The sequence below is a fragment of the Scomber japonicus genome, chromosome 2 (genome assembly GCF_027409825.1).
Source record: "Scomber japonicus isolate fScoJap1 chromosome 2, fScoJap1.pri, whole genome shotgun sequence".
NCBI lineage: Eukaryota > Metazoa > Chordata > Actinopteri > Scombriformes > Scombridae > Scomber > Scomber japonicus.
In genome coordinates, this window is record NC_070579.1 from 32,520,603 (window position 1) to 32,545,265 (window position 24,663).

The following is a 24,663-nucleotide window of genomic DNA, read 5'->3' on the forward strand; positions in this document are numbered from 1 at the left end:
CCTTAGATCTTTTTGAAACAGACAAACAATAAATGAATATTTCACCTAATGAGCAGCAACATTTACAGAACAATTGATTGTTTTAACATATGTACAACAATCCTTACTTATTAACTGCAGTATAATAAAATGGATTATCCACACATTTAATTGAAGATGTTAAACAGGCAAATTGTTTCAGATTTCAAACATCACTGAAGAGTCGTTGTTTGCAGCGTCTGCCCTTCCTACTGTGCATCAAACATACACTAATCTGCAGTTTTTGAGTGGCTCTACCTGCTGTATCAATCAATCAATCAATCAATCAATTAATCAATCAATCAATCAATCAAACTTTATTTATATTGCACCTTTCATATAGAATAGTGTAGAATAGTTCTTTAAAGTTGCATGATTGACAAGCTGTGACAAAATTTAAATTTTTTTTTAAAAAAAATGTTAAAAGACAAAACTGTAGGCCAAAGAAATGCTGAATCCAGTGACTCCGAACATGGATGAGGAACAAATTCTATTTTGTCAAGCAGTGTTTCTTTTGTCAGTGTTTATATGGTTAGTTTTGTATCCACACATGCATTCATTCTGTCTGTTATAAAGAAAGTCCTCCTCTCTGCTCCATATTAACATACTGTATCTATAATTATATTCTATCTTGAATTTATTTCGATTTCAATACCTTTGGGAAAATATATTTTCATACAGTTAATTAAACCTTCTACGTTGTCTAACAAACTTAACTATATAATTCCTTCACTTTTTCTTACATCCTACATGTAATTTCAATTCAATGAAACAGATTTGTAGAAACACAGCAAAGTTACCCTGTAATAAGCATGAGTGTCATAAACCTTTAGTTTTGAGAAAACAATGTGCAAACTTTACATTATGTTGCACATCTTACTACAGTATTTCCCTTATTGTATTGTATGTATTTATTATTTTCCTTATATTGTAGAACTGTATCGTGTAGTGGCATACAGTTTACAGCCACATGAGAGCTCAAGTGCACTGTACAACATATACACTTACATTGCAGCATCATGTCATAGTAGGTCTATGTGTGTGTGTATTCATCTGTCTATCTAGATAATCCACTACCCTGCCCACTCAAACAGGTTGGTGGTGAGTTCTCTGTTTTGCTGCACTGCTGTGTGGGAGCAGCTCCATGTGTACTGACAGGTAAAAAGTCTCAGCTTCACATACTTTAATATACTTTCACACACAACCAACAGACAGACATTCTGTGTCCCATACTTTCCCATATAAATATATGCATCCTATATTCATTGTCATCTAAAAAAAAAAAGAAGCTAATCAGATGCTAAATATTGTATATTGTAGGTATGTCTCATGCACTTGGCAATATAAAGTGTTTAACCTATGGTGTTAAAGTGCTACTGTAGATTATACACTAGTGCAATATGCCCTTGTAATCAAAAGAAAAAAGGGGGATTTTTTCCCCCACTTGTACAAATATATATAGATGAATTATACTCCCTTTTGACCCAAATGTCATATGGAAACTCTTCATTATTTTCTCTATCATATTGCAGTTATCTTGCTGTATCTGCACGTGTCTGTGTATGTAGAGCACATCACTGAACAGGCACTCTGACCTGATTAGCATGCTGAGAGAAGACACCAGTGGGGCTACTGTAAGTCAGGTTTTAAAGTGAAACTAGCATTTTCGTAAATTTCAGTTTCACAACTGCCTGACTGGGCCTTGACTGGCTGTATGTGCTGTTTACCACACTAGCATACTGCTTGGCAGCTGGTCCTACATTGACTGGCAGATCCTCAGCTACAGTCCCCTTCACCATTAATTGAAGCTTGTGAAGCACAGTTTCAGGAGCGGGAACACACCCCAATTACACCCCTTCCGGCACCCATAAACAAACCTAACCTTCTTTCACTCTGATATTCGATACTCAAGTTGTGATAAACTCCACAACTTGAGTTTAATATGGAAATGTGTTTTTGTTACCTTGCACATGGCCATAAAAAGCTGTCCATTCCATAGTTGCTACATTTTTCCATTTTGGTGACTGAAAACTGTGAAATCCTTCTACTATAGTTTATTGCGAGGTTTGTTGATGTAACCTCCACAGCAGGTGGAAGACTCCCAAGGGGAAACTTCCAAGAGCTGGCCAATCAGAGTGGGCTGTTGCAGGAAAAATCTTCAGTTCAGCCAGTTGAAACTTAGGATTCTTCGCAACATGTATTTTCAATAAGAAAAGAAAAAAAAAGAAATTCAAGAGTCAAAACAACTCAGAGTCAGGTAGATAACGCATAACACAAGTAAACTGGGGCTGGTCCACGGACCAGGCACCAAAGGTGGAGCTTGGATGGGTCAGTGGTAGGAAGGTGGAGCAGCAACAACAATGGCCTCGAGTGTGCTGCCAAAAAATTAAGCGTTATTTGCCATGATTCCAGTGGAGCCCCAGGTTAGAAATATAGATCTGTAACTGGTATATTATGTGCCACTTAATCCTTTCTTAACTTGGCCTACACCAGAAGGCAGTACTGTAAGAAAACAAACAAGAGAATAATAAAGAAAGAAAACACATCTTTGTAGTCAGTTTAAGATCTGCAAAAACACAATTTGTAAGTAGACAAAACTACAAGTGAAATGAGACTGAACCCAAATAAATATATTTTTGTTCTACAGCAGATGTTCATCTTATGTTATTCAAAGTTACGCAACAAGAAGAATTTATAACACATCTCATAAGGGACTTTGTACAGTTTCCCTGGTGTGCGTCACGTTTGTGGAACTTGAACTTATGCACACACACACACACACACACACACACACACACACACACACACACACACACACACACTCACTCCAGGAGAAACTCTCATCAGGTAGGATATTTGGTGCAATTTTCTATTCCACCTTTGATATTTAATTTCTGAAATATTCAGAAAATATTATCAATAAGCCATTACTGTAAACATTTGCAGTACAGACATTGCCTTCATGTACTGGTACTGTTTATTTCCATTGAAGAGCTTCCTGTTCAAAATTGTCAATATATGGGTTTCTGCTTCCGTATAGACATGCATTGTAACACCAGGAGTGCAGCTATAAATGTTTTTTTTTTTTTAAAGTTTATTCTTCTAAATACGTCTTGGAAGGAACATAATTGTGGCATTAATTAAAATCACAACTTTTTTAACTGATTTGTTCTTCTGTGAGAGAAATACGCTTTGGTTAAAGTTAGGGAAGGATTGTGTTTTAGAGTGTGCCAGAATGATGCATTTGACTTAAAAATGTACACCTATTTCTTCTGAGGGAGCATGCCCCCGGACCCCTCTAGAAGGTCAGACTGAGATCCCACCACCATAATCTCTGGTGGGAAACACTGCATGCAGTTGTCATGTTCCTCCTCAGTTTCATAATAATATATTCTGAAATGCATTTAAATATGTGTATTTATAGGTTGTTGTTTTTTTTTTTAAAGATGACGTGTGTTTTTGAAGGCTTGTGTTGAAATGTTTTTTGCTTGGTTTGCTCGGTTTGAAATATATTGAAGTGTGTCAGGACTTAATGACAATGGGGAATGTGGGTCCAAGGGTGAGGTTTAATTAATCTCCATGCCATTAAATCAGTCTGGCATGAAGTCAATCATTCACCCCTCAGCTTCTGTGCTTTTATACCAGTATTGGTATGGCTCAGGCCAGTTTACAACAGGGTCGTTCAGATTGTGGAGCTACTAAACACGGCCTTTGCTACACTGTATTAAACTGGGAAATCAGTCATGACTCATTGTGAGGAATCTTGAGGTGCTGGCCCATTTCCCAGCAAAGTCATGATCCAATAATGTTAAGCAATAATTAATTACTTACCCTGATTCTTCAATTGCGCTGACATCAAGCAGTACATGACAAATCTTCAGTGTTGGGTGTAGACATATTACCATACTGAACTTAATTTCAACATTTGATACTTGATATCTGGCTTGTGAACACATTTGCAGGTTGATACTTAGCTGTAATGGTCCACTGGCTCTATAGCGCAAAGGTGGATGGATGTGTATCATGTGACTGACTCCTGAATCAATAAGGCGATGGATTCAAAGGAGGAGGATGATGTGAGGTAAGAATCCATAACTTCACTTGTGATCTTTAAGCATCTCGATACATATTAATACCATTCTTACTTCATGTGTTTTTTATTATCTTTTCAACTGAACAGATCAGCAGAAGAACTTTACTGTTTTAATACTTTTCAGAGTGAATGTGAAACAACTTGTGTCAGTATTTCGTGAGAAAGAATTGTCAGGAATGTCTGCTGACTCAAAGTACACGGGCGAAAGGTAAGATCAGTGTATTTCAAAAAACATCTTTAAAAAAAACAACCAACACTTGCAAACTGTGGGAATTATTCCTGGCTGAAAGAGATACCTGAATGAGTATTATTTCTACATGAAGTTAGATGTGTCATAACACACTTATGTTCTGAATTAATACACAGTTGCTTTTTGTCTATTCGTAACTCTGTCTGTACCTGCGTCTTTATCTGCTGAGTTTTTAGGTTCAAGGCCGTATCACAGCTTAGCCTTTCTTTTGTTAGTATCACTGTGAATTGGCAGCGCTCACACAATGGAAGAAGACACAAAATCTTACACTGCACTCAGCCATAAGACAATATAGGCCTAACATAAGACAACGCACATAATCTTAAAACAATAAAACATAAGAGTGAACAAAGACATTATTTGGGAAAGTGCATTTTAAAATTTCTTAGTTACAATTTAAAGTTATTTTTGCTGAGCACCATTATTTACCAAGAGATATTGAGATATACTGTATATTGGTGGGGCACAAAATGTATGGTTTCTACCTATAACAATTGGGATCAAGTTATACCCACGAGCCAAAAGAAGGGTTCAAACATTTGAATTATGTAATTAAATGTTCAAATACCAAATATAAAGTTTTATTGTGAAAATATTCCCTAAAATTGCAAGTTGCCTTTCAGATGGAAGTCATCACGGTCGACCACCAGTGGAAGTGTGAGCATGAGGTCTGAGAAGTCCATTGAACCACCTTTAGTTCTCAAAGACAAACAGTAAGAAGATACTACTTACTATATAAACTTACGGAATGAGCTCTTTGAATACACTGTGATCTGTAAACTATCTTTCTATCAAGCCTTAACTCAACTAATATAATACTAATACTGAACTACGCTTAGACTAAGAAGGCTTTTTACCTAAAGGTTAAGTTGTCATTAAGTAAAGAAAGGTTCAAATGTATATGTAACATCAAATATTCATGTCAAATAGAAAGTGTTATTATGAAAACATTGTGAAATTGTGTGTTGCTTTTCAGATTAAATTCACCACAGTCAACCACCAATGGAAGTGTGAGCATGAGGTCTGAGAAGTCCATTGAACCGCCTTTAGTTTTCAAAGAAGAACGGTAAGATGACATTAAATCTCTGTATTATAATTATACTATACTATACATACAACATAAGCTCTCTAAACACTCTCTAAACTATCTTTATATGCTACTTAAGCCTTAGTAATACTAATACTTAACTAATGCAAATATGCATCAATCTTCTTATTTAACTCAGTAACTAGCTATAGTACAAGTGAAAAAGTCCACAGGGTACTTTTAAAGTCACAGTGAAATAGATGTTATGTCTTTAGACTAAGAAGCCTTTTTTTTCACCCTTAATAATCTGCTAGTGGATAGCAGTTAGGTTGTACTTAAGAAAGAAGGGTTTCAAATGTATATGTAACTAAATATTCATGTGAAATAGAAAGTGTTATATTAAAACATTTTCTGAAATTGTGAATTGCATTTCAGATGGAAGTCACCACAGTGGACCACCAGTGGAAGTGTGAGCATGAGGTCTGAGAAGTCCATTGAACCGCCTTTTGTTTTCAAAGACAAACAGTAAGATGACATTAATCCATATACTACTTATTATATAAACTTACAGTATGAGCTCTCCAAGCACACTGTGATCTGTAATCTATCTTTATGTGCTACTTAAGCTTTAACTCAACTAACAGTAATACTAATGTGCAACGATCTTATTTAACTCAATGACTAGCTATAGTACAAGTGAAAAGTTACACGCGTACTTTTAAAGTCACAGTGTTTAGAGCAAGAGGTCAATATTTTGGGAATTACAATGATCAGTTTTCTTAATGGGAGTTAGATGAGGGCATTGGTAACACTGTTATTTTAAGAGTTGTATCAATTGTCTCATTCAACTACATTTTTAGTTGCAGTACCAGTGGGAACAAATCTACATGATAGCTTTTAAAGTCACAGTGAAATAGGTTTATGTCTTTGGAATAGCAAGGCTGATTACCTTTAATAATCTCCTGGTGGATACAGTAGGTATTGTACATAGGTGAAGGAGGGTTTAAACATTTAAATGGCTGACTACATTGCCATGTTGAAAAGTAAGAAAATGTTCATGTCAAATAGAAAGTGTTATTATGAAAACATTTTCTGAAATTGTGATTTGCATTTCAGATGGAAGTCACCACAGTGGACCACCAGTGGAAGTGTGAGCATGAGGTCTGAGAAGTCCATTGAACCGCCTTTTGTTTTCAAAGACAAACAGTAAAATGACATTAATCCATATACTACTTATTATATAAACTTACAGTATGAGCTCTCCAAGCACACTGTGATCTGTAATCTATCTTTATGTGCTACTTAAGCTTTAACTCAACTAACAGTAATACTAATACTTAACTAATGCAAATGTGCAACGATCTTATTTAACTCAATGACTAGCTATAGTACAAGTGAAAAGTTACACGCGTACTTTTAAAGTCACAGTGTTTAGAGCAAGAGGTCAATATTTTGGGAATTATAATGATCAGTTTTCTTAATGGGAGTTAGATGAGGGCATTGGTAACACTGTTATTTTAAGAGTTGTATCAATTGTCTCATTCAACTACATTTTTAGTTGCAGTACAAGTGGGAACAAATCTACATGATAGCTTTTAAAGTCACAGTGAAATAGGTTTATGTCTTTGGAATAGCAAGGCTGATTACCTTTAATAATCTCTTGGTGGATACAGTAGGTATTGTACATAGGTGAAGGAGGGTTTAAACATTTAAATGGCTGACTACATTGCCATGTTGAAAAGTAAGAAAATGTCCATGTCAAATAGAAAGTGTTATTATGAAAACATTTTCTGAAATTGTGATTTGCATTTCAGATGGAAGTCACCACAGTTGACCACCAGTGGAAGTGTGAGCATGAGTTCTGAGAAGTCCTTTGAACCGCCTTTTGTTTTCAAAGACAAACAGTAAGATGACATTAATCCATATACTACTTATTATATAAACTTACAGTATGAGCTCTCCGACCACACTGTGATCTGTAATCTATCTTTCTGTGCTACTTAAGCTTTAACTCAACTAACAGTAATACTAATACTTAACTAATGCAAATGTGCAACAATCTTATTTAACTCAATGACTAGCTATAGTACAAGTGAAAAGTTACACGAGTACTTTTAAAGTCAGTGAAATGTATGTTATGTCTTAAGACTAAGAAGGTTTTTTTTATCCTTAATAATCTGCTAGTGGATAGCAGTTAAGTTGTGCGTAAGTAAAGAAGGGTTCAAATCTATATGTAACTAAATATTCATGTCAAATAGAAAGTGTTATTTTGAAAACATTCTGAAATTGTGAGTTGCCTTTCAGATTGAAGTCACCAAAGTGGACCTCTAGTGGAAGTGTGAGCATGAGGTCTGAGAAGTCCATTGAACCCCCTTTTGTTTTCAAAGAAGAACGGTAAGAGATGAATCTATGTACTATAACCATATTATACATACAACACGAGCTCTCTAACACTCTGTAATCGATCTTTCCAAGTTGCTTAACTTATCTTCTTTTGTTCAAGTAAAAGTTTGATGCAATACTTTGACAAACCACAGGTTTAGAGCAAGAGGTCAATATTTTGGGAAATACACTTATCAGTTTTCTTAATGGGAGTTAGATAAGGGCATTGGTAACACTGTTATTTTAAGAGTTGTATCAATCTTCTCATTCAACTCCATTTTTAGTTGCAGTACAAGTAAAAGAGCTTTCAAATGTATGTAACTAAATATTCATGTCAAATAGAAAGTGTTATTATGAAAACAGTCTCTGAAATTGTGAGTTGCCTTTCAGATGGAAGTCACCACAGTGGACCACCAGTGGAAATGTGAGCATGAAGTCTGAGAAGTCCATTGAATCCCCTTTAGTTTTCAAAGACAAACAGTAAGATCATTATATATGCAAAAACGGCTTCTGATTTCTTTGAGTGCAAAAGAATATGTAGAATATCATATTTCATTGGATTGCTCAAAACTTAGCAGACAAGAAAAAAAATGCATTTTAATGTTATAATATGCAAGATCATGGTCCAAGATCAAGGTCCAGATCTTCTGGATATGATGGTTTATGACTGTATAGCTGTAATAAAATATTATAACACTTCTAACATTAATAAACTCTAGTACAGAAGCACTTTGCTTGAGCATAGGTGTCTTTATATTTGAAGAAAAACAACAACAAAGCTTCTTCACCTAGACTGATTCTTACAAACTCCAGTATTCATACAGAATTCTCCAACTCCAACTTCTTTCTGTAACTTTAAATGAAACCGTATCTTCTTTTTTTTCACTTCCATTGTGCAGTAACTACTACCTGAACTTCTTTCAGTTTGAGCTCCTGTTTTTAACAATCATTTCAACAGTAACTCTTTGTACTGTTTCAATGACAACATTTTGGCAGTGAGCACAGAAGGTTTGTTCAGAAAGTATAGCCTCTTCTAGTTTGTATTCATGCATATAAAAAAAATTACATGCTACATTTTTATGTGATTTTATGTCTGAAAACCTTGAAATATTTTTGGAAAGATGACATCTGTGTCTGTATCTGGTTTAGTAGATTAAAGAGCAAAAACAAAACAAATCAAAAAAAGTGAATACTAACAGGTGATTCTATTTGTTCTATCCTTTCAGAAAATGGAGCTCATATGGGATGCCCCATGCTTGGGGTGGACGTATAATGGGTCCTCTTGACCAACCAAGGTAGTGTGTGTTTGCTGCATATAAATCTGTTTTATTGTCTGATACCACACTACACATCTTAACTGGAACATGAAAAAGCTGATACATATTACTGTGTTACTGTCTGTAATCATTTTCAGGTTAAATGACCTATGCCCCCCATCTGCTGTGTATCCAGTGCTAAGAACTGATCATAGAGTCCCTGATGATGTTATCCATAGCAGGTAAAAATCACACTTCAAACATTGCATTTCTTGTCTCATAACATGATCATGTTACTGTTGCAAACATGTGCTGTAACAGTTGATTAGTCAGTTAAATTACATTTTTTCTTTGACACATTTAAGTAACTTTGGTGACATTTCCAAGTGCTGAGAGATGATGAGATACCAGTCATTGCCAGTAGTGATTTCATATAAATAATTTGTTTCACATTATGAAAAAATCTATGACATGCTGCCTGCCCCCCTAGTTAAAAGTAACTATTACACTATAGTATAGTGTAATAGTAATACAGTAAATCTGCAATAAGGAAGATGCAATAAAGGTCTGCTACAGCACAAACCAGTGACTATAAGACACTCAGATACCCAGACCTCCATGTCACTGCTTTAACAGTTAGCTAACTGAACAGTGAGACATATGTCAGTATGAAGACTATATAACAAAAACAAAAGGGCTGTGAGCAACAGGTAGACAAAATATTAAGATTTATTTTATACACTGAATGTAGAAATGTTTATCCAGGTGCCAGATGATTTTATTATACTGAAACACACAACAAAAAGACTCATTGCTACTACTGTGACTGTCCTCATTATGACTGGGCTAACTTCAACCAATAAACAAAGATTACAGCTGAAAATATCAAAATAAACAATGTAAATATGTATGAAATAAATGAATAATAATACAAAATGAAATGTACAGCCTATTCACTAACTTGAATACTGCTTACTGGTAATATGGACTGAAACCAGCTTTTTTCCAATACAGCAGCTTAAATCAGAACAATACGACAATGCAGATGAATTATACTTCGTGCACAGGCCATACAGCTCTTACTTCAATAGCTGTGGAAATCGTGTTTTTAATCTGTTAATGTAAAAATGCCTAAAATGTACAACAAATAACAACAATTGTACTGGTGCATTAATATTAATGTTAATGTTTGGTCTCATGTTATCATGTAAGCACTGTAACTGCATGTTTGCTTGCTTGGGTTGTATTTTTTTTTCTATGTGTCATGTTTACCTTCTGCTAGGTACTATTAATACTTCAAGACAAATAAATCATTGTTCACAAAAAAGAAACATTTATTCAGTGTGGCTGATGGAAAGGAAGGATTTAAAATGGCATTAGTTGCATCAAATATTTGTTAATTGTAATAAATATATTGTACTTATAATTTTTCAGGATGAAGGATAAACCTAATACATCTTCTGGATATATGATGGACATATCTGATGTTTCTCAGGATGACCCCTATTATTTCATTGTTTGTTGTTAATTTTAAGAACTTTCAATGACGTTTTTGATCATTTCTCCAAAGCCATCTGAAGGCTGATTATTCCTCAACTTCCCCAACTGCCATTTAGATTTCCACCATGTATTCTTGTCCTGCTAATCTCTGAAAACAAATAAACAAATATGTTCTTGACTTTCAGGGAGAAAGTGGACAGTCCGGAGCCACAGAGGTCTGAGTCTTCCCCTCCAGAGCCCTGGTAAGACAAAAATCTGTTGAATTTGAAAAATACACAACGCAATTCTCACAGTTACCATAAAGTGACATTATAGTAGCCTGTTGTTTCTTAATACAGTTAGCCTGGGTTGGAGTAAATGATAACAAGTCCTTGTCATTCTCAGTTGGGACTATGCAGGGTCAGCAGAATCTAACATCACATCTGACACATCTGATTATTCTGGATCAAGGGAATCCCAATATGATGAGGAGACAGCTGTGCTTGATGGCATGTGAGCACAAAAAACAACAACTTACTAATTACTTATAATTTGTTACTGTTTTTGTGCTGTGATTATCTCACAGGTTTTTCCAAATCTGTCCAAAATACAAAGAAAACAATAGTTTGAAGACAAATACATTGTCCAACTGCGACATTTTACTTTTGTGATTGAAAACAGACAAGAGGAGGTGATTTGTGACATTTGCAGTAAAGCTCCAGCTATGAAAACCTGCTTGACCTGTAGCATTTCCTACTGTGAGTATGATGTCCGCCCGCACTACAAAGTGAAGGTGCTGCAGAGACACACACTCATAGATGTGACTGCCGAATTTGAGGGTAAACGCTGTCATCACTACGAAGAGCGTTTAGATATCTTCTGCAGGACTGATCTGATGCCGATCTGCAGAATTTGTGCACAGGGAAGCCACAAAGGACACGACATCATCTTGCAGAGGATGCAACATGCAGCAGGACGGGTACGAGAAAAAGAAAAAAAAAGTGTAAATATTAGAAAAAAATCTTCTATTAGTGCAAGTGCAGAATTTTTCTTATTATACAATTGAATTACAGATGTGTAGAGCTGATGAAAACCAGGATCGTGGACTACCTGATACAGGTCAGTAAATACTTATACAGAGGTATTCTTACTACAGGCACACTGATGTATTTGAGGTGATCAAAGACCATTTGAAATAAATGTGCCATAGTGAAGCAGACCTATAAGGAAACAACAAAGTCTGTTTTATGTGTATTTATGAGTTTTATGACAAGCTGTAGTTGCGAAGACACAAGCCCAGTAACTAAAATACAGTTGAGTAATTGAAACCCTGAAAGCTGCCTCTCTTTAAACACAGAATGAATCATTTGGTTCAGGAAATGTATTTCTAAAAGTGTGTATGTGAGTTGGAAGGAGATTTATTCAATAGAACCTCTGTGATTTACTGTACAAATGTTAAATCAGATCAGTTGTGTCTGAGTTGATCAGAATCTGTATTTTGACGCATACTGTATCCCTGAAAACACAAATTTAATTTGTGCTTGTCCACATACTATTATTGGTTTTGATTATTTATTTCTGTTAATAAGTACTGTAAGATAAAGAAAAATTGGTGTACTTAACAAAAAGACACTCTCACACACTCTTTCTATAAGCAGAAATGAATGTCATATACAGAGCTTAATATTTAGCATGTAGGACATACAGTATCTATAAGTGTTCGACCCCTCACAACTAAATAGCTCTCTCCTGATTTCAATTTAATACAGAAGCTTGTTACGCTCTATTTGTACAACTAGTTAATGTTTTACAAAATGATTCCATTTTAATGACACTGAAAGAGACACAAGGCCTAAAATCACTGTACAAAGTGCTCTGAATGATTTCTTGTGATGTTTTATGTTTGCCAGTGGTGCCCCCTCCTGGTAAGATCAAGTTCCTGTCAGTCAAGCCAAATTCTGTGGTCCTGAACTGGGGATGTCCAACAGGAGTGGATGGACCTATGAGCTTCAGAGTGAAGTGGAACTCATTTAAGAAGATGGAAGAATATATAGTAATCAAAGGTTTTCATAGAATTGAAATAAACAACCTTGAAATAGGACAACAATATTTCTTCAGCGTGGCCACGGAAGACAAGGATGGCAATCAGAGTGAATGGGTCAAAGAATCTGTTTTCACAGGTAGGGCATTTCATATTTCTCTCACTGTAGTGTGTTTACACTCTAAAAAATGAATAAAAAAAGTTTATTTGAAAGGACTGCTCTTTTACAGCGGTGCCAGCTCCTCGACACCTAACAAAAGAGCATTCAGAGGCCACAGCTCTGTCCTTGAAATGGACCAAAGGAGACAAATTGAAGCAAATTCCACATCAATACCTTATAACTGTTACAAGTCCAGGGAAAGAACCGCAAGCAATACACACTGAGGACTGCTACAAGATGTTCTCTGACTTAGAGCCAGACACAGACTATACCATCTCTGTCTTAACCCTGCTCAATAGTCATTACAGTGAGCCGGTCTCTACAACTATACACACAGGTAAGAGGTTACATTGTCTTAAAAACAAAGCAAAATCATAACATATCAACCATACTACTATGTACTGTTACACTGTACTGTTACTGTACTGTTAATATGTACTGTTACACTGGCACAAACACAACTGGCAGCCTTATATATCATATAATACAAATACATAATACAATATATATATGTTATGGGGAAATATATTTGCTATAGTAAAAGCAACTTTTGTATGATAAGTAAGGGTGGGATTTATTCAAGTAAGTATGATGCATTTGTGATCAGTGAATAGAAATAAAACCAAACAACTTAAGCCAGTATTGAACATCCATTAAAGTCTGCTATGAAACAGAGGAGGGGGTTTTTAATACAGTAAATCATGCAAACATATACAAGTAGCACCCCAGAATATAAATATAGACCTGTAGAGGTGCACATATGTTCTCTAAAAAATATCATCAGGGGTTATTTTGTCAAACTTGAAAAAGTCTGTACATTGACTTCACAAACTGAGTAGAACCCCCCCCCACCATGTCTAAAATTGTGTGGTTCATTTTGATATACAGATCCACGTCTGATGGACATGCTGTCAAAAATTGGACTTGAAGATCAATATGAAAACAAGCTAACGCCAAACACAGTGCTGGAGATTGATCATGATGATACATCAGAGAGCAATCTTGAAACTGCAAAGTCACTTCCTGGTGCCTTTTTGAAGAAACTTATGATGCTGAATGCAAATGCTAGAAGTGTTAAATGCTTGTCCTGCGACATGGACTCAGATAAGAGCAATGCCATCAATCCGCTGGACCTGATAACAGCATTGTTTCTGTGTTCAGACAGCTTTTTTCAGCAGGACATAGTTCAGAAAATGTCACTCTGCCAGTTTGCTGTCCCACTCTTGCTGCCCAACAGTGAAACAAGAGAAATCACAATGATGCTGTGGGCTATGCGCGAAATTGTCCGAACCTTCAGACCTTCCAAAGAGGCATTCAGAAAGTTGAACTGTGAAGAAAGACTTGTGCACTCTGATATTTCTTTGGTGTCATTTGTCAGGGTGGGGAAGATGCCCTCATCCAAGTCCGAGATGTTAAACAAAGTGCTTAGCAACAATCAGCAACAAAATGAAACATTTTATCATCGTGACATGATGTGTGGTGATTTCCCCAGGAGGATTTCAGATGGACTGGTTGAAATCAGCTGGTATCTTCCATGTGGGAACAAGAACTTAGACATATTCACTGAGCCAGTGGCCATTGCCAACCTCAGGGGAGACGTCAGGGCTTTTGACAAGCAGTTCTCATTCCTCTGTGAGACATCTGCAGCTGTTTACATCTTCTGTGATGAATCAGAAGCTGGTTACTTCAAGAGTCTGGAAGGAAGAGTCGTGAAAGCAAAAGTCTTTTTGATTAGCAGCAACAAGGGGAAAAACTTTACACTAAAAAGTATGACTTTGGAACCAAGCCTAAAGACAACTAATCTGAGTAAGAAGAAGACAGATGCAGGGCTGATAACAGTCATCCAGGAATCCATCTCCAAGATGCTAGAAAACTGCCCAGACAAAGTGCAGCTGGTAAATCTGGCTGAAAAAGCTCGCTGCAATGGGATCCTGGTTGATGAGCACACTGATGAATGTCAGAGTGCCAGGAAGGATGCGGATAAAATCACCATGCTTATTGCTAACACCTCCGAATTCAAAGATGAACATCTGCCCAGCCGAGGACACATCTGGAAAGAGATTTCATGGCTGAAAAATGAGTGGTGGAGACTGCGAAAAGTTGGCAATCAGAACATCGAGAACTACCGCGAGTCACTGGAAAAAAAAGAAAAAAAGTTCAGAACAAAACAGCAAAGATTTGAGATGACCGCTGCAATGTCAGACTTCCTTAACGGTGTGGTCACCTCAGAAGTGCAACGCTATTATTTCCTCAAATGGCTTGAAATAGATCTAGACAATCTGTCCCGGCAGCAGCTGTCAGCTCTGCAGGTGCATTGCAAACAGCAATATCTGACAGTTCCCCAAGAAAAAGAACAAATGGAAGAGATTGACAAGAAAATGTATGCTTGTTCCCTACACCTGGAACACTTTTTCCGAGAGTGTGGGCAGCTGTATGAATGTGCGAGTTACCTGCCAGAATACAGTTGTCAAAGAAAAACCATTGAGCAACTCCCTGCACTGTGTGCTCAGATGCTGCTAGATGGTTTCTCCATTGAGCTTGTTGATGGAGATGCAGCGAACATCCCAATGAGGTGGATCACTGAGGTGCTAACCAAACTGCACAACATGATGAATTCCAGCAGTAAGCTCAAGGTCATTGCAGTCATTGGAGCTGAAAACTCAGGAAAATCCACTCTGCTCAACACCATGTTTGGAGTCAAATTTGCCACTAGCAGAGGAAGCTGCAGCAGAGGGGCCTTCATCCAGCTGATCAATGTCAACACTGACGTCAGAGAGGAACTCAAGTGTGACTGCATCCTGATCATTGACACTGAAGGATTGAAACCACATCAGACGGCTCAAGAAGATCACAGCCATGAGCGTGACCGGGAAGTTGCAAGTCTCGCCGTGGCTCTCAGTGATGCCACAATCGTAAGTGTTTCCAGGGACAACTCCAGAGAGGAAGACATCTTGAAGATTGTGCTGCACGCCTTCACAAGGCCGAAGGATGTAGGTAACAAGCCACTGTGTCATTTTGTGCATACCAACATGTCTGACATGTCTCCTGTAGAGAGGAAGGAAAGAGATCAGGAGTTAGTAGAACAGCTCAATGAAATGATCCAGAGGGACACCAATTTGACGAAGGCCAACATCACTAAGATCTCAGATGTTATGGAGTTTGATCCAGGCTTTTGCAGCTGGTACCTGCCTGCCGTTTGGAGCGGGACGCCACCGATGGCTCCTGTCAGTGTTGAATACAGTGAGACTGTGCATGCTCTCAAAAAGCAGCTGATAGGTGACCTCAAAAAGTGTCAAGAAAGAGGTGATCTTACACATTTTGCTGGGAGGATAGAATGTTTTTGGAAGGGTCTATGAGAAATGTAGTCACCTGAGAAAAAAGGCTGGAAACTGATGTGAATGCAGAAAGAAAAGGAAGAAGAAGAATTTAACAGAAGCAAGTTTGGGAAACCCAGGTCATTTGTAAATAGAAACAAAGGGATTGTGTCTTGAGACAATGAACTTAACAATGAAAAACTGTTACACTTCATGTCTTTTATTTACAGTGCAATTTATTATTTTTTAGCATTTGAGCTATTGATCACTGTACAAATAAAACATTAAACATGTATATATACTTGCAAAAAATATACTCTGAGACAGTCAGTCAGTTTCCACCTGAACAGAGAAAGAGGTATGGACATTCATTTGATGTGTACTCATCAAAAAACATCATATTAGTGTTATCAAATCTGTATCAAAAAGATATCTAAATCTTACAGTATCTGTAATAATTGTATTTGCTTATGTTGAATTATATCAAAAGTGCACAGCTGACAGGCCACCTGAAGAAACATTGATATGTTGTGAATTGATGTGGTAGTTTGTACAGTAAAGATGTATATAATAAAATCTCATTTATTATTAACAAATTACTCAATTTTGCTATTTATACTACAACTATATCGCACAGTCACAATCATAATAGTTACATTTCAGTTAGTTTGGATTGAAGATCTTAAATGCAGCATTACTGAAATTCTGACAATAAATCTTCATATTTATATGAATGTTATATCTGACTCTATATCTATGTCCAAGTAATTTAGTAAACTAGATATTTAAATGGTCAGTTCCATCAAACAATGTTAAAACATATTTGATCACTAGATTTGTTTGAATATCCATCTATGATTTGCTGTTCACCAAAAAATCTTCAACTTGAACAGAACAAAATAAAGTCAATTTTTCTTCGGTGTACTAGGTTGGAGGCAGAAATATTAGAGGTGGGACAACTAAACCCAAACCTAGCATGTTGGTCAGGGTTATGGTGAATCCTAACCCCAACTACTGTAGATGGCTAGATGCTATTAGAGGTATGAAACAAACCCTTCACGCAAGTAATGTAATACAAACTTGCATGTTGTTTCAATTCATATGTAGTGTTTGATTCACCTTCAATTTCACCTCTAATCCTTTTATTTAAACCATATCTTTGCTGAGCTGTCACTCTCTTCATAATCTCTTATTACATGTTACAGTAAATACACGTTACATTCATACAACGGTAACACATTGAAGGGATTCTTATACTCGATAGATGATGGAAGTGACAGAAAATAAAATACAGAACAGACACCAAGATTCTTTGTACATGACGAAGAAATACAAGAACATTAACAGTGTGCAGTCTGGTCCATGTTGTGTTCAGTGCAGCAGAGAGAGGTTTGGTGAAGAGTCAGCGAGACATCATTCGAACAAACTCTGTGAAAAAAGAACGTTTTTTGTCATTGGTCAAGAAAATGATGTTATCTCCTTTCTACCTTAGCTTAGACTATTCACCTTTGTTTTCTTGGATGCTAATTGAACTCTGAAGAATTTTCTGTCATGCCGAAAGCAGAATTTTCAAGAATTTTACCCTAACATAACGTAAAAGTAGTTTCAGGTGCCTGTCTTTATGGTCAAATCTTTGGAAAAGAAAAGCTTTCCCTTGTTGCCATGTTCCCTTGCATCATTTACTTTTCTTTTTATTGCTCAGCTTCCTTAACTGAAGCAACAGTTCTTCACATCTTCACTCACCTTCAAAGTCCACCTGTCCATCCCCATTGAGGTCTACATCTCGCAGGATCTCATCGATTTCACGGTGGTTGAGCTGTTCTCCCATCAGCTTCTTCATGGCTTCTCTCAGCTCCCCAAGGCTGATCTGACCATCACCATCTGAATCAAACTGAAAACAATAGATGGGATAGAGAGAAAAAAAAGCATACAAAATAAAATGCGTAAGAAGTAAAAGTAGGGGAAAGGTATCTTCGTAGGGTCCCACATGCAATGTGGATGGGCTTGTTGGCTATAAATTCATATATATTATTAGATACATTCTAGTAGGGGGCTTCTAACTGATAGCAGTAATCATAATGCAGACCTCTCTAAATGCATCCCTGAGCTCTTTGACTCCAATCATGTCTGCAGTCTCAGCGAGCATCTTAGGACCCATCAACTCCACAAAGTCCTCAAAGTCCACTCTGCCTCCACCTAGAGGACAAGGATTATTTGATACAAAATAAATTGTTGCTTGATCTTCGTTAGGTGCTACAAAGGTAAGTAATTACAATAAGAAACTGTTTTATGAGACCTACATGTGATAACATGAAATGTAAATGTTATTCTGAACCCCAAGAATCAAAAGTAATGGAAATAATGTGTATACTCATACCATGAGCACCAGGTAATATCCCCAGGTTATATGACAGATCAGAGCATGTCCTATCCACAGCTTGTAGACATTTGCTTTACATGGTGACTGTAGGTCAATTCTGTAACTAAACATTATGTGTACTAAATTAGTCAATTGAATTAAAATAGTCAATTATTGAATACCTTATATACCTTTACATTCTTGTCAGCATCAGTTGTAAAAATATTAGTTGGTGAAAGTTTGTTACACCTCAATAACAGCTGATTCTCTTGAATGAGAAAGTGTGTCCAAATTTGATTAGTATTGTGTATACACTGCATATTATCCTTCACATTCCCTGTGTCATTGTCCATAGATTACATTTTTTTTGCAAAAATATGTGTGCTGACTTACAGATCTGCTGGCTGAGTTCTATAAGCTCCATCTCTGTTGGCATGTATCCCATAGTCCTCATGCATTCTCCTAGGTCCTTACAGCTGATGAAGCCATCCTTGTCTTTGTCAAACTCCTTGAACGCCTCACGAAGCTCTGCAGGAAATTCATGTGTGAGAGATTGCTGTCCAAACTTTTTTGAATTGATTACAGTATCTTTCAGTAAAAATAGACAATCAGATGAGTTTGATACTGATATATCATGACATATCACGACTGTATCACGACATTGTGTCACATTGTAATTGGAACTTTGCAATTAAAATGTTAACTTGGTTAGAGACTAGTATTTGGGTTTTCTAATTATGATTTGTGAATTCTGATCAGTTAAAATATCTCCAAATCTTATCAATAAAATTATGTTTTTTTAATAATAATACAAAAAAATCAGAAATCAACACATCAATGAAATCAAATCAAAAACAATCAAATTATAAATTATGATAAATTGACAATTAAATTTAATTCACTTGAATTCACTTTGCTTTTACACATTTTTAACAAGTTAGACAGAAATACAACAGCAATGTGACACAGCAGTATCTGAAGGATAAGTTGTCATGTCTCAGAGGGTTAAAAAAATTAGGCTTATGCATCGACTTGTAGAATTGAAGTGTCTTTTGCAAGAAACCCAAGAAATCGATGGTACATCTCATATTTCAGCCAGAACACAAACATTTCTTGTTTTTATGGCATTGTAAGGCTTTTGCATGCAATGGCCTTCTTTCACACAGCCACCTTTCTCTTCTACTTCAACAAAAGCTGAGCTCCACCCTGCCAAGAGTCAAGATGGCTTCCTGGTTTCTTAGCGTTCACATTGAGACTCACCCAAAACAACACAAATTGGGACGGTTACTTTGGAAATGTAATAGGTCACAAATGACTAGTTATCCTATTTAAAATGTAATAAGTAATCTAAGTTAATTCCAATTACTTAACCAAAGTAATGTGACTTATTATGTTTATTTTTCATGTTGTCAATGTTTTCAACTGTCAGGAGAAGTTTGCCTACAAGTTCAGGTGTTTTACATGGGTACTGACATGATTTATAAGGCAAATAATTTCTTATAAAGCAAGATTTATCTCATGTAGATTTTAGAATATAAAATAAAGATATTTAAAAAGTCAAAAGTCTGGCATGAGCTTAATTGGTATTGTGACATCATTTAAGCCCATGTGTGCACCACATAAGCCATGATTCAGTTAACAAATATTTTAAAGAAAAATATTAGAACTAAAAACAGTAATACAATTCAATAACATGTTAAATATCACCCTATTGACCCTCCTGAGCAAAATCTTAAAGGTCTGACTTCAGATGTAACAGCCCTTTGTAATCATCAACATTTTCCTAAGTAACTGTAATTTAATTACACATTTTTTTCACAGTAACTAATGGATTACAGGTTAAAGGCTGAACACAAGTGTCACAGTCAAACAGAGGGATTGAAACGAAGGCAGGTCAGAAAGAAGAGATGTAATGACTGAGATGGAGCGAAGGTTCAGATTGGTCATTGGATATCTCTGTACCTTCCATTTCCTCTGGTCGCAGATCTCTGTCCTGGAGTTGCGTGGATAGAAGAGAGAACACACATACAGTAATGGACAGCCAGTCAGTTTACACACAAACTATCAGTCTCACTCTGTTCATCTGGTTCTGCTTCACACATACAGTACACCCAGTCACAATGACAAAACAAACATGTCAGTGCTTCAGCTGCTATGTTCCTCCACTCCTTTCCCTCCTATGACGCTATGATTTTTTTTTTGTTTCATATTCGTCTGCCTGAGCAGAGATTCTATTACAGGATTATTTGATTTTTGATCGGACTGACCTTAATAACCTTTTCATCCTGCTCTTGCTGGTACAGAAGCTTTGTAAGTCTGCTGTGCATATGCTTCATAACAAGCATTGAAAGTGTACAGTGCCACGTGAAAAAATACAAATACACAATGAACAAGTATACAGATTTTTTTTGCCCCTCTCTCACTTTCTAAACACACAGAAGTGAAGCGTCCATGACACAACAAAACTGATTAAGTTATTTATGTGTTGATAAAATTCTGAGAAACAAAACCAATGAAATCCAACCCACTTGCTCATGTACTAAGAGAATTGGTGAAAATTTTAATTTAATGACTCTTTGAGAAATTATATAATGAAATACCTTCAAAAATCAATACATTTATAATACTTATAATGATATACAAGATGAATGCATTTAAACATATGTGTTTGCTCCAATTTCAACAGCACGCACAAAAAAAAAAAAAAAAAATTGAAGTTTGATGTTGAATTGGCTCCACGGTGTGATGGCATGGACAGACGTGATGCCCGTCTGTCCACGATGTGTTCTACGAGGCTGTGACATCAGCAGCAGGAATAATACAAGGCTGGATTAAAGAATGCAGGAGGGAGAACAGTGGCAGAGAGATTACAGCGCTAAACTGTATTACAAATCACAAAAGCTTATCGGTTTTTCATTTCACTGTCTGTTGCTGAATTTTTTTCATCTGCATCTGCAACTGCGGTCCTGCCGGCACTTGATTGAATAAACATTATCACACCTGCACAGGCTCTGCACATGAATGTGCAGCAAACAGACACATAACACTGTTGCTTGTTATCACTTTTACTAATATTTGTGACTGTCAGGTTGAGCCAAGTTGAAGACAAATATTTTTGTTGCATTCAGAAAAACTTAAATACCACCCAGGGAAAAAGGGCACAACAGCAAAGCAGAAGCCATATCCATACAATTATGATGAGCTTTATTAGTATGCCAGAGGACATTTGGTTTGTATTGTGTGCACAAAATTCTCAATAATAGTCCAAAACATCATACTCTGCTGCTATGAGCATCAATTCTATGTCTAATTTTTAGTTTGCCATTTTAGAGAACAAAAGGGATTATGGAGGATTAATAACTAGTAAAGGCTCACTCTCACCCTATTCATCTCATAGACTAATCTGTGCATTCTGTCGAGGAATCTCATCTCTTTCCTCGATCTGTGACTTTAAATTCAGGGAATTGTCCTACAAGTTCATGACTGTGATGGCTCAGAAAGTGTGCTGCATGACAGAGTTCTAACATCAGACGTCAGCATGCTAACATGCTCACAATGACGATGTTTGGCTGGAATAACGTTAACTGTGTTCACCATCTTAGTTGTGTGTTTTAGTATGCAGACATTTTCTAATTAGCACCACTGCTGCTCAGACATATGAATACAAACAGGTATAGCATTTCTTGCCGGTTTTATACTGTAGCTTTTGGGAATGTTTGTGCATTTAATTCAGATATTCAGTTCTGACATATGTAGTGCACCCAGATAGTATACAGAGGTGGGCCAATTCAGGCAATGATGCAGTACTGCTGGCCTTCTTCTGGCCCAGACAAAACGAATGGCTCACATGTAAAATAGCAAATACAACCCATTATCCCGAATCAAATGTGGGCCTTTTTTGGTAAAAATGCAGTGCTATGACGTACAGGTGGTCGAGTGGTTAGAGCGCATGCCACATACGCAGCCAACCCCGTTTCAAATCCCGGCCGGAGGTCCTTTGCTACATGTCACACCCCCCTCTCTCTCCCATGTTTCCTGTCTGTCTATTGCTAAAATAAAAGGTGTTTATGCCAGACAAAATCTTAAAAAAAAAGATGCAGTGCTGTGGTGGTATGTGTATTCAGGATGTGGGCCAATTCTGGTTCATCCGTTTTTTTCTTGGTTGATTTATGGCATTGCTATGGCTTGTGCCCAGATTTGGGAAATGTGGGCTGGATGAAAGTGCAGAAAGTGTTGGGTTTGGGTTGGATCTGGGCCACAGCAAGTTTGCTATCTGTTCCCAGTAAGACTATCAGAGCTTTTCTTTGAAGCTGCTTGTTACTGCTAGAAACAATGCTGATAACAGCAGCTAGACTGAACCATAACAATGAAGATCCGGGCCAAGAAATCACTCTATAGAGCTTAGGGAAACTGAGTCACCCAACTGAAGAGTTGTTTCAAGGGTGTCACAATGAGTCACCTTGAATCTGTCAGACATGCGCAGTTAAACAAGCCATATGAAAAAATAGTGGCACAACATAACACTGCACACAGACAAGAATCTAGGACAACTTTCATCCTTTTGAAACGTAATTATATTCATCCATTCAACAAAAACACGCCAATACAGCAAAAGAATATGTAAATTACATCACATCATACATTAATGATATTCAGCCCCTGTTTAAATAAATATTTTTTTAAATTTTGTTTCTCCTCTGGACTCAACCCAAGGTCAACTAATATCTCAGGAGCCTCCAGCTCACTAAAGCACCTGTGATTATAGACTACACCTCCTTCCTAATGGCTCTTTTCAATTAGGGCTGCTGTCCGCACAGTCAGGAAATTACTCTGTTATTGATCTCTGCCACATCTCCCCTCTCCTACATGTGACATTAATCTGACATTGGAGGTGTGCCTGATGTCTCCTGCGCTGTTAGAAAATGAATTTATGATGTTAATTACGATCTGGACAAATTGTGAGGGCAGTAACTCTGTCGTTAAACTACAATCTGTTCTACTTTCAATTATTTTCTTTTTACAGCCCATTCCTATAGGACATACAATATGAATAAGTGATCGTTTAAATGTCTTTCTTTCTTTTTACTTTTTGTCACTGAGATGTTTTGTAAAAAAAAAATGCAACAGAAGTCTTGAAGATTTGATTGTTTGATACATTCTAGTCAAATATGATGAAATGATTGTGTACAGGACTGAAGGATTTACTGAAATACTTATAGGTGGAGATGGGATGGAAGAGCTGTGATGACATCACACTGAACTGATAGATGACCTTAACTCCATGAGTCTTTGGAAAGTGAGGGCACTATGAAAATGGATGAAGAGGTTTATGGAAGAGATTTTGGCTATGATAATTCCAGCTGCACTGTGTGTATGTGTGCGGTCAAACAAGAGTGTGTGTGCATGTGTGTGTGTGTGTGAGAGAGAGAGAGAAAGTCATACATACAAGCTGGCTCTGTGCGAAGCCTTGTCTGAGGAAGATACAAGCAGGCCCCACTATGTTGTGAATCACGTTGCAGTTCTTAACCAGAGCGCAAAGCGGCTCATCCAAATCCCGCTCACTCCCTCCTTCCTCCTCGTCTGTGTCCACCTCACCTGCACCACCCAGATCCCTTAGCATGGCTGCAGCCAATGGGTTGTCGTTTCGTTCTACAGGTGACACCCCCTTAGTGAAGGGGAAGCAGCCAGATCAGGAAACAGAGAACATTACTGCCTAAATTCTGCTGACTGCAATGAAGCTAATTCACACTACCTACTGTTATTACATCCATATGTCAGCATTTCAAATATGATTCATTTATTTAAGTATCATTATTGAACTGCAAATTATTGCATCTGACATTTAGTAATAGATTTTTTTTCTGAACTGTGGCTGAGAAATTAAAATGTCCACAATATTGGAAGTTTATATATTAATATCTAAATATATAGTTTACAATTATCTTACATATTCATTTTAATGCACTAATGAATCTACTTTTCTCAGTAAAAAACAATTAATCTTTCCTTACCTTATTCTTTTTACTGTTCTTTTTAGATGCCTTGTTGATGTTACCCATGACTCTGATCTCTTGTGATCTCTTCCAGCCCCCCCCCCCACCCTCCCTTTCCTCCTCCTTTGTTCCCTCACTTCTCAACTGTTTCCCCTTTTGCACCTTATCTTCCTCTCTGCTCAACAGCTACAAAAAAGGTCAAAATTCTTTGAACATCCAGTGAGCCAAAGACAACATTTCCACTGGCACCACAACTAGAAGCAAATGAGGACTCTTCTCATAGCACGTGCC

The 24,663-nt window shown here is 36.9% G+C and overlaps 2 protein-coding genes across 2 annotated transcripts; one reads left to right on the top strand and one right to left on the bottom strand.

Moving 5' to 3' along the window:
* The first annotated feature begins 4,006 nt into the window (after nt 1-4,006).
* On the top strand, nt 4,007-16,188 carry LOC128366592 (up-regulator of cell proliferation-like). Its single transcript, XM_053327333.1, has 13 exons — nt 4,007-4,099; nt 4,236-4,319; nt 5,824-5,913; nt 6,505-6,594; nt 8,997-9,065; nt 9,185-9,268; nt 10,712-10,768; nt 10,911-11,018; nt 11,187-11,484; nt 11,579-11,624; nt 12,416-12,685; nt 12,777-13,043; nt 13,595-16,188. The coding sequence occupies exons 1-13, from the start codon at nt 4,071-4,073 to the stop codon at nt 16,060-16,062; spliced, it is 3,960 nt and encodes a 1,319-aa protein (XP_053183308.1). The 5' UTR covers nt 4,007-4,070; the 3' UTR covers nt 16,063-16,188.
* Nucleotides 16,189-17,422: 1,234 nt separating this feature from the next.
* On the bottom strand, nt 17,423-24,438 carry cabp2a (calcium binding protein 2a). Its single transcript, XM_053334816.1, has 7 exons — nt 24,391-24,438; nt 23,826-24,044; nt 20,342-20,372; nt 18,773-18,907; nt 18,107-18,216; nt 17,764-17,911; nt 17,423-17,448 (listed from the first exon to the last, which is right to left on the bottom strand). Exons 1-7 carry the CDS (start codon nt 24,436-24,438, stop codon nt 17,423-17,425), a joined length of 717 nt encoding a protein of 238 aa, XP_053190791.1.
* Between the last annotated feature and the right edge of the window lie 225 nt (nt 24,439-24,663).

Coding starts and splice junctions, on each gene's coding strand:
- LOC128366592 (XM_053327333.1), top strand. CDS start 4,071: ATGGATTCAAAGGAGGAGGATGATGTGAG. Junction 4,320..5,823: donor TCAAAGTACACGGGCGAAAG/GTAAGATCAGTG, acceptor ATTGCATTTCAG/ATGGAAGTCACCACAGTGGA. Junction 13,044..13,594: donor CTCTACAACTATACACACAG/GTAAGAGGTTAC, acceptor TTTGATATACAG/ATCCACGTCTGATGGACATG.
- cabp2a (XM_053334816.1), bottom strand. CDS start 24,438: ATGGGTAACATCAACAAGGCATCTAAAAAGAACAGTAAAAAGAATAAG. Junction 17,912..18,106: donor TCAGGGATGCATTTAGAGAG/GTCTGCATTATG, acceptor TATTGTTTTCAG/TTTGATTCAGATGGTGATGG. Junction 17,449..17,763: donor TGGACAGGTGGACTTTGAAG/GTGAGTGAAGAT, acceptor CTTTTTTCACAG/AGTTTGTTCGAATGATGTCT.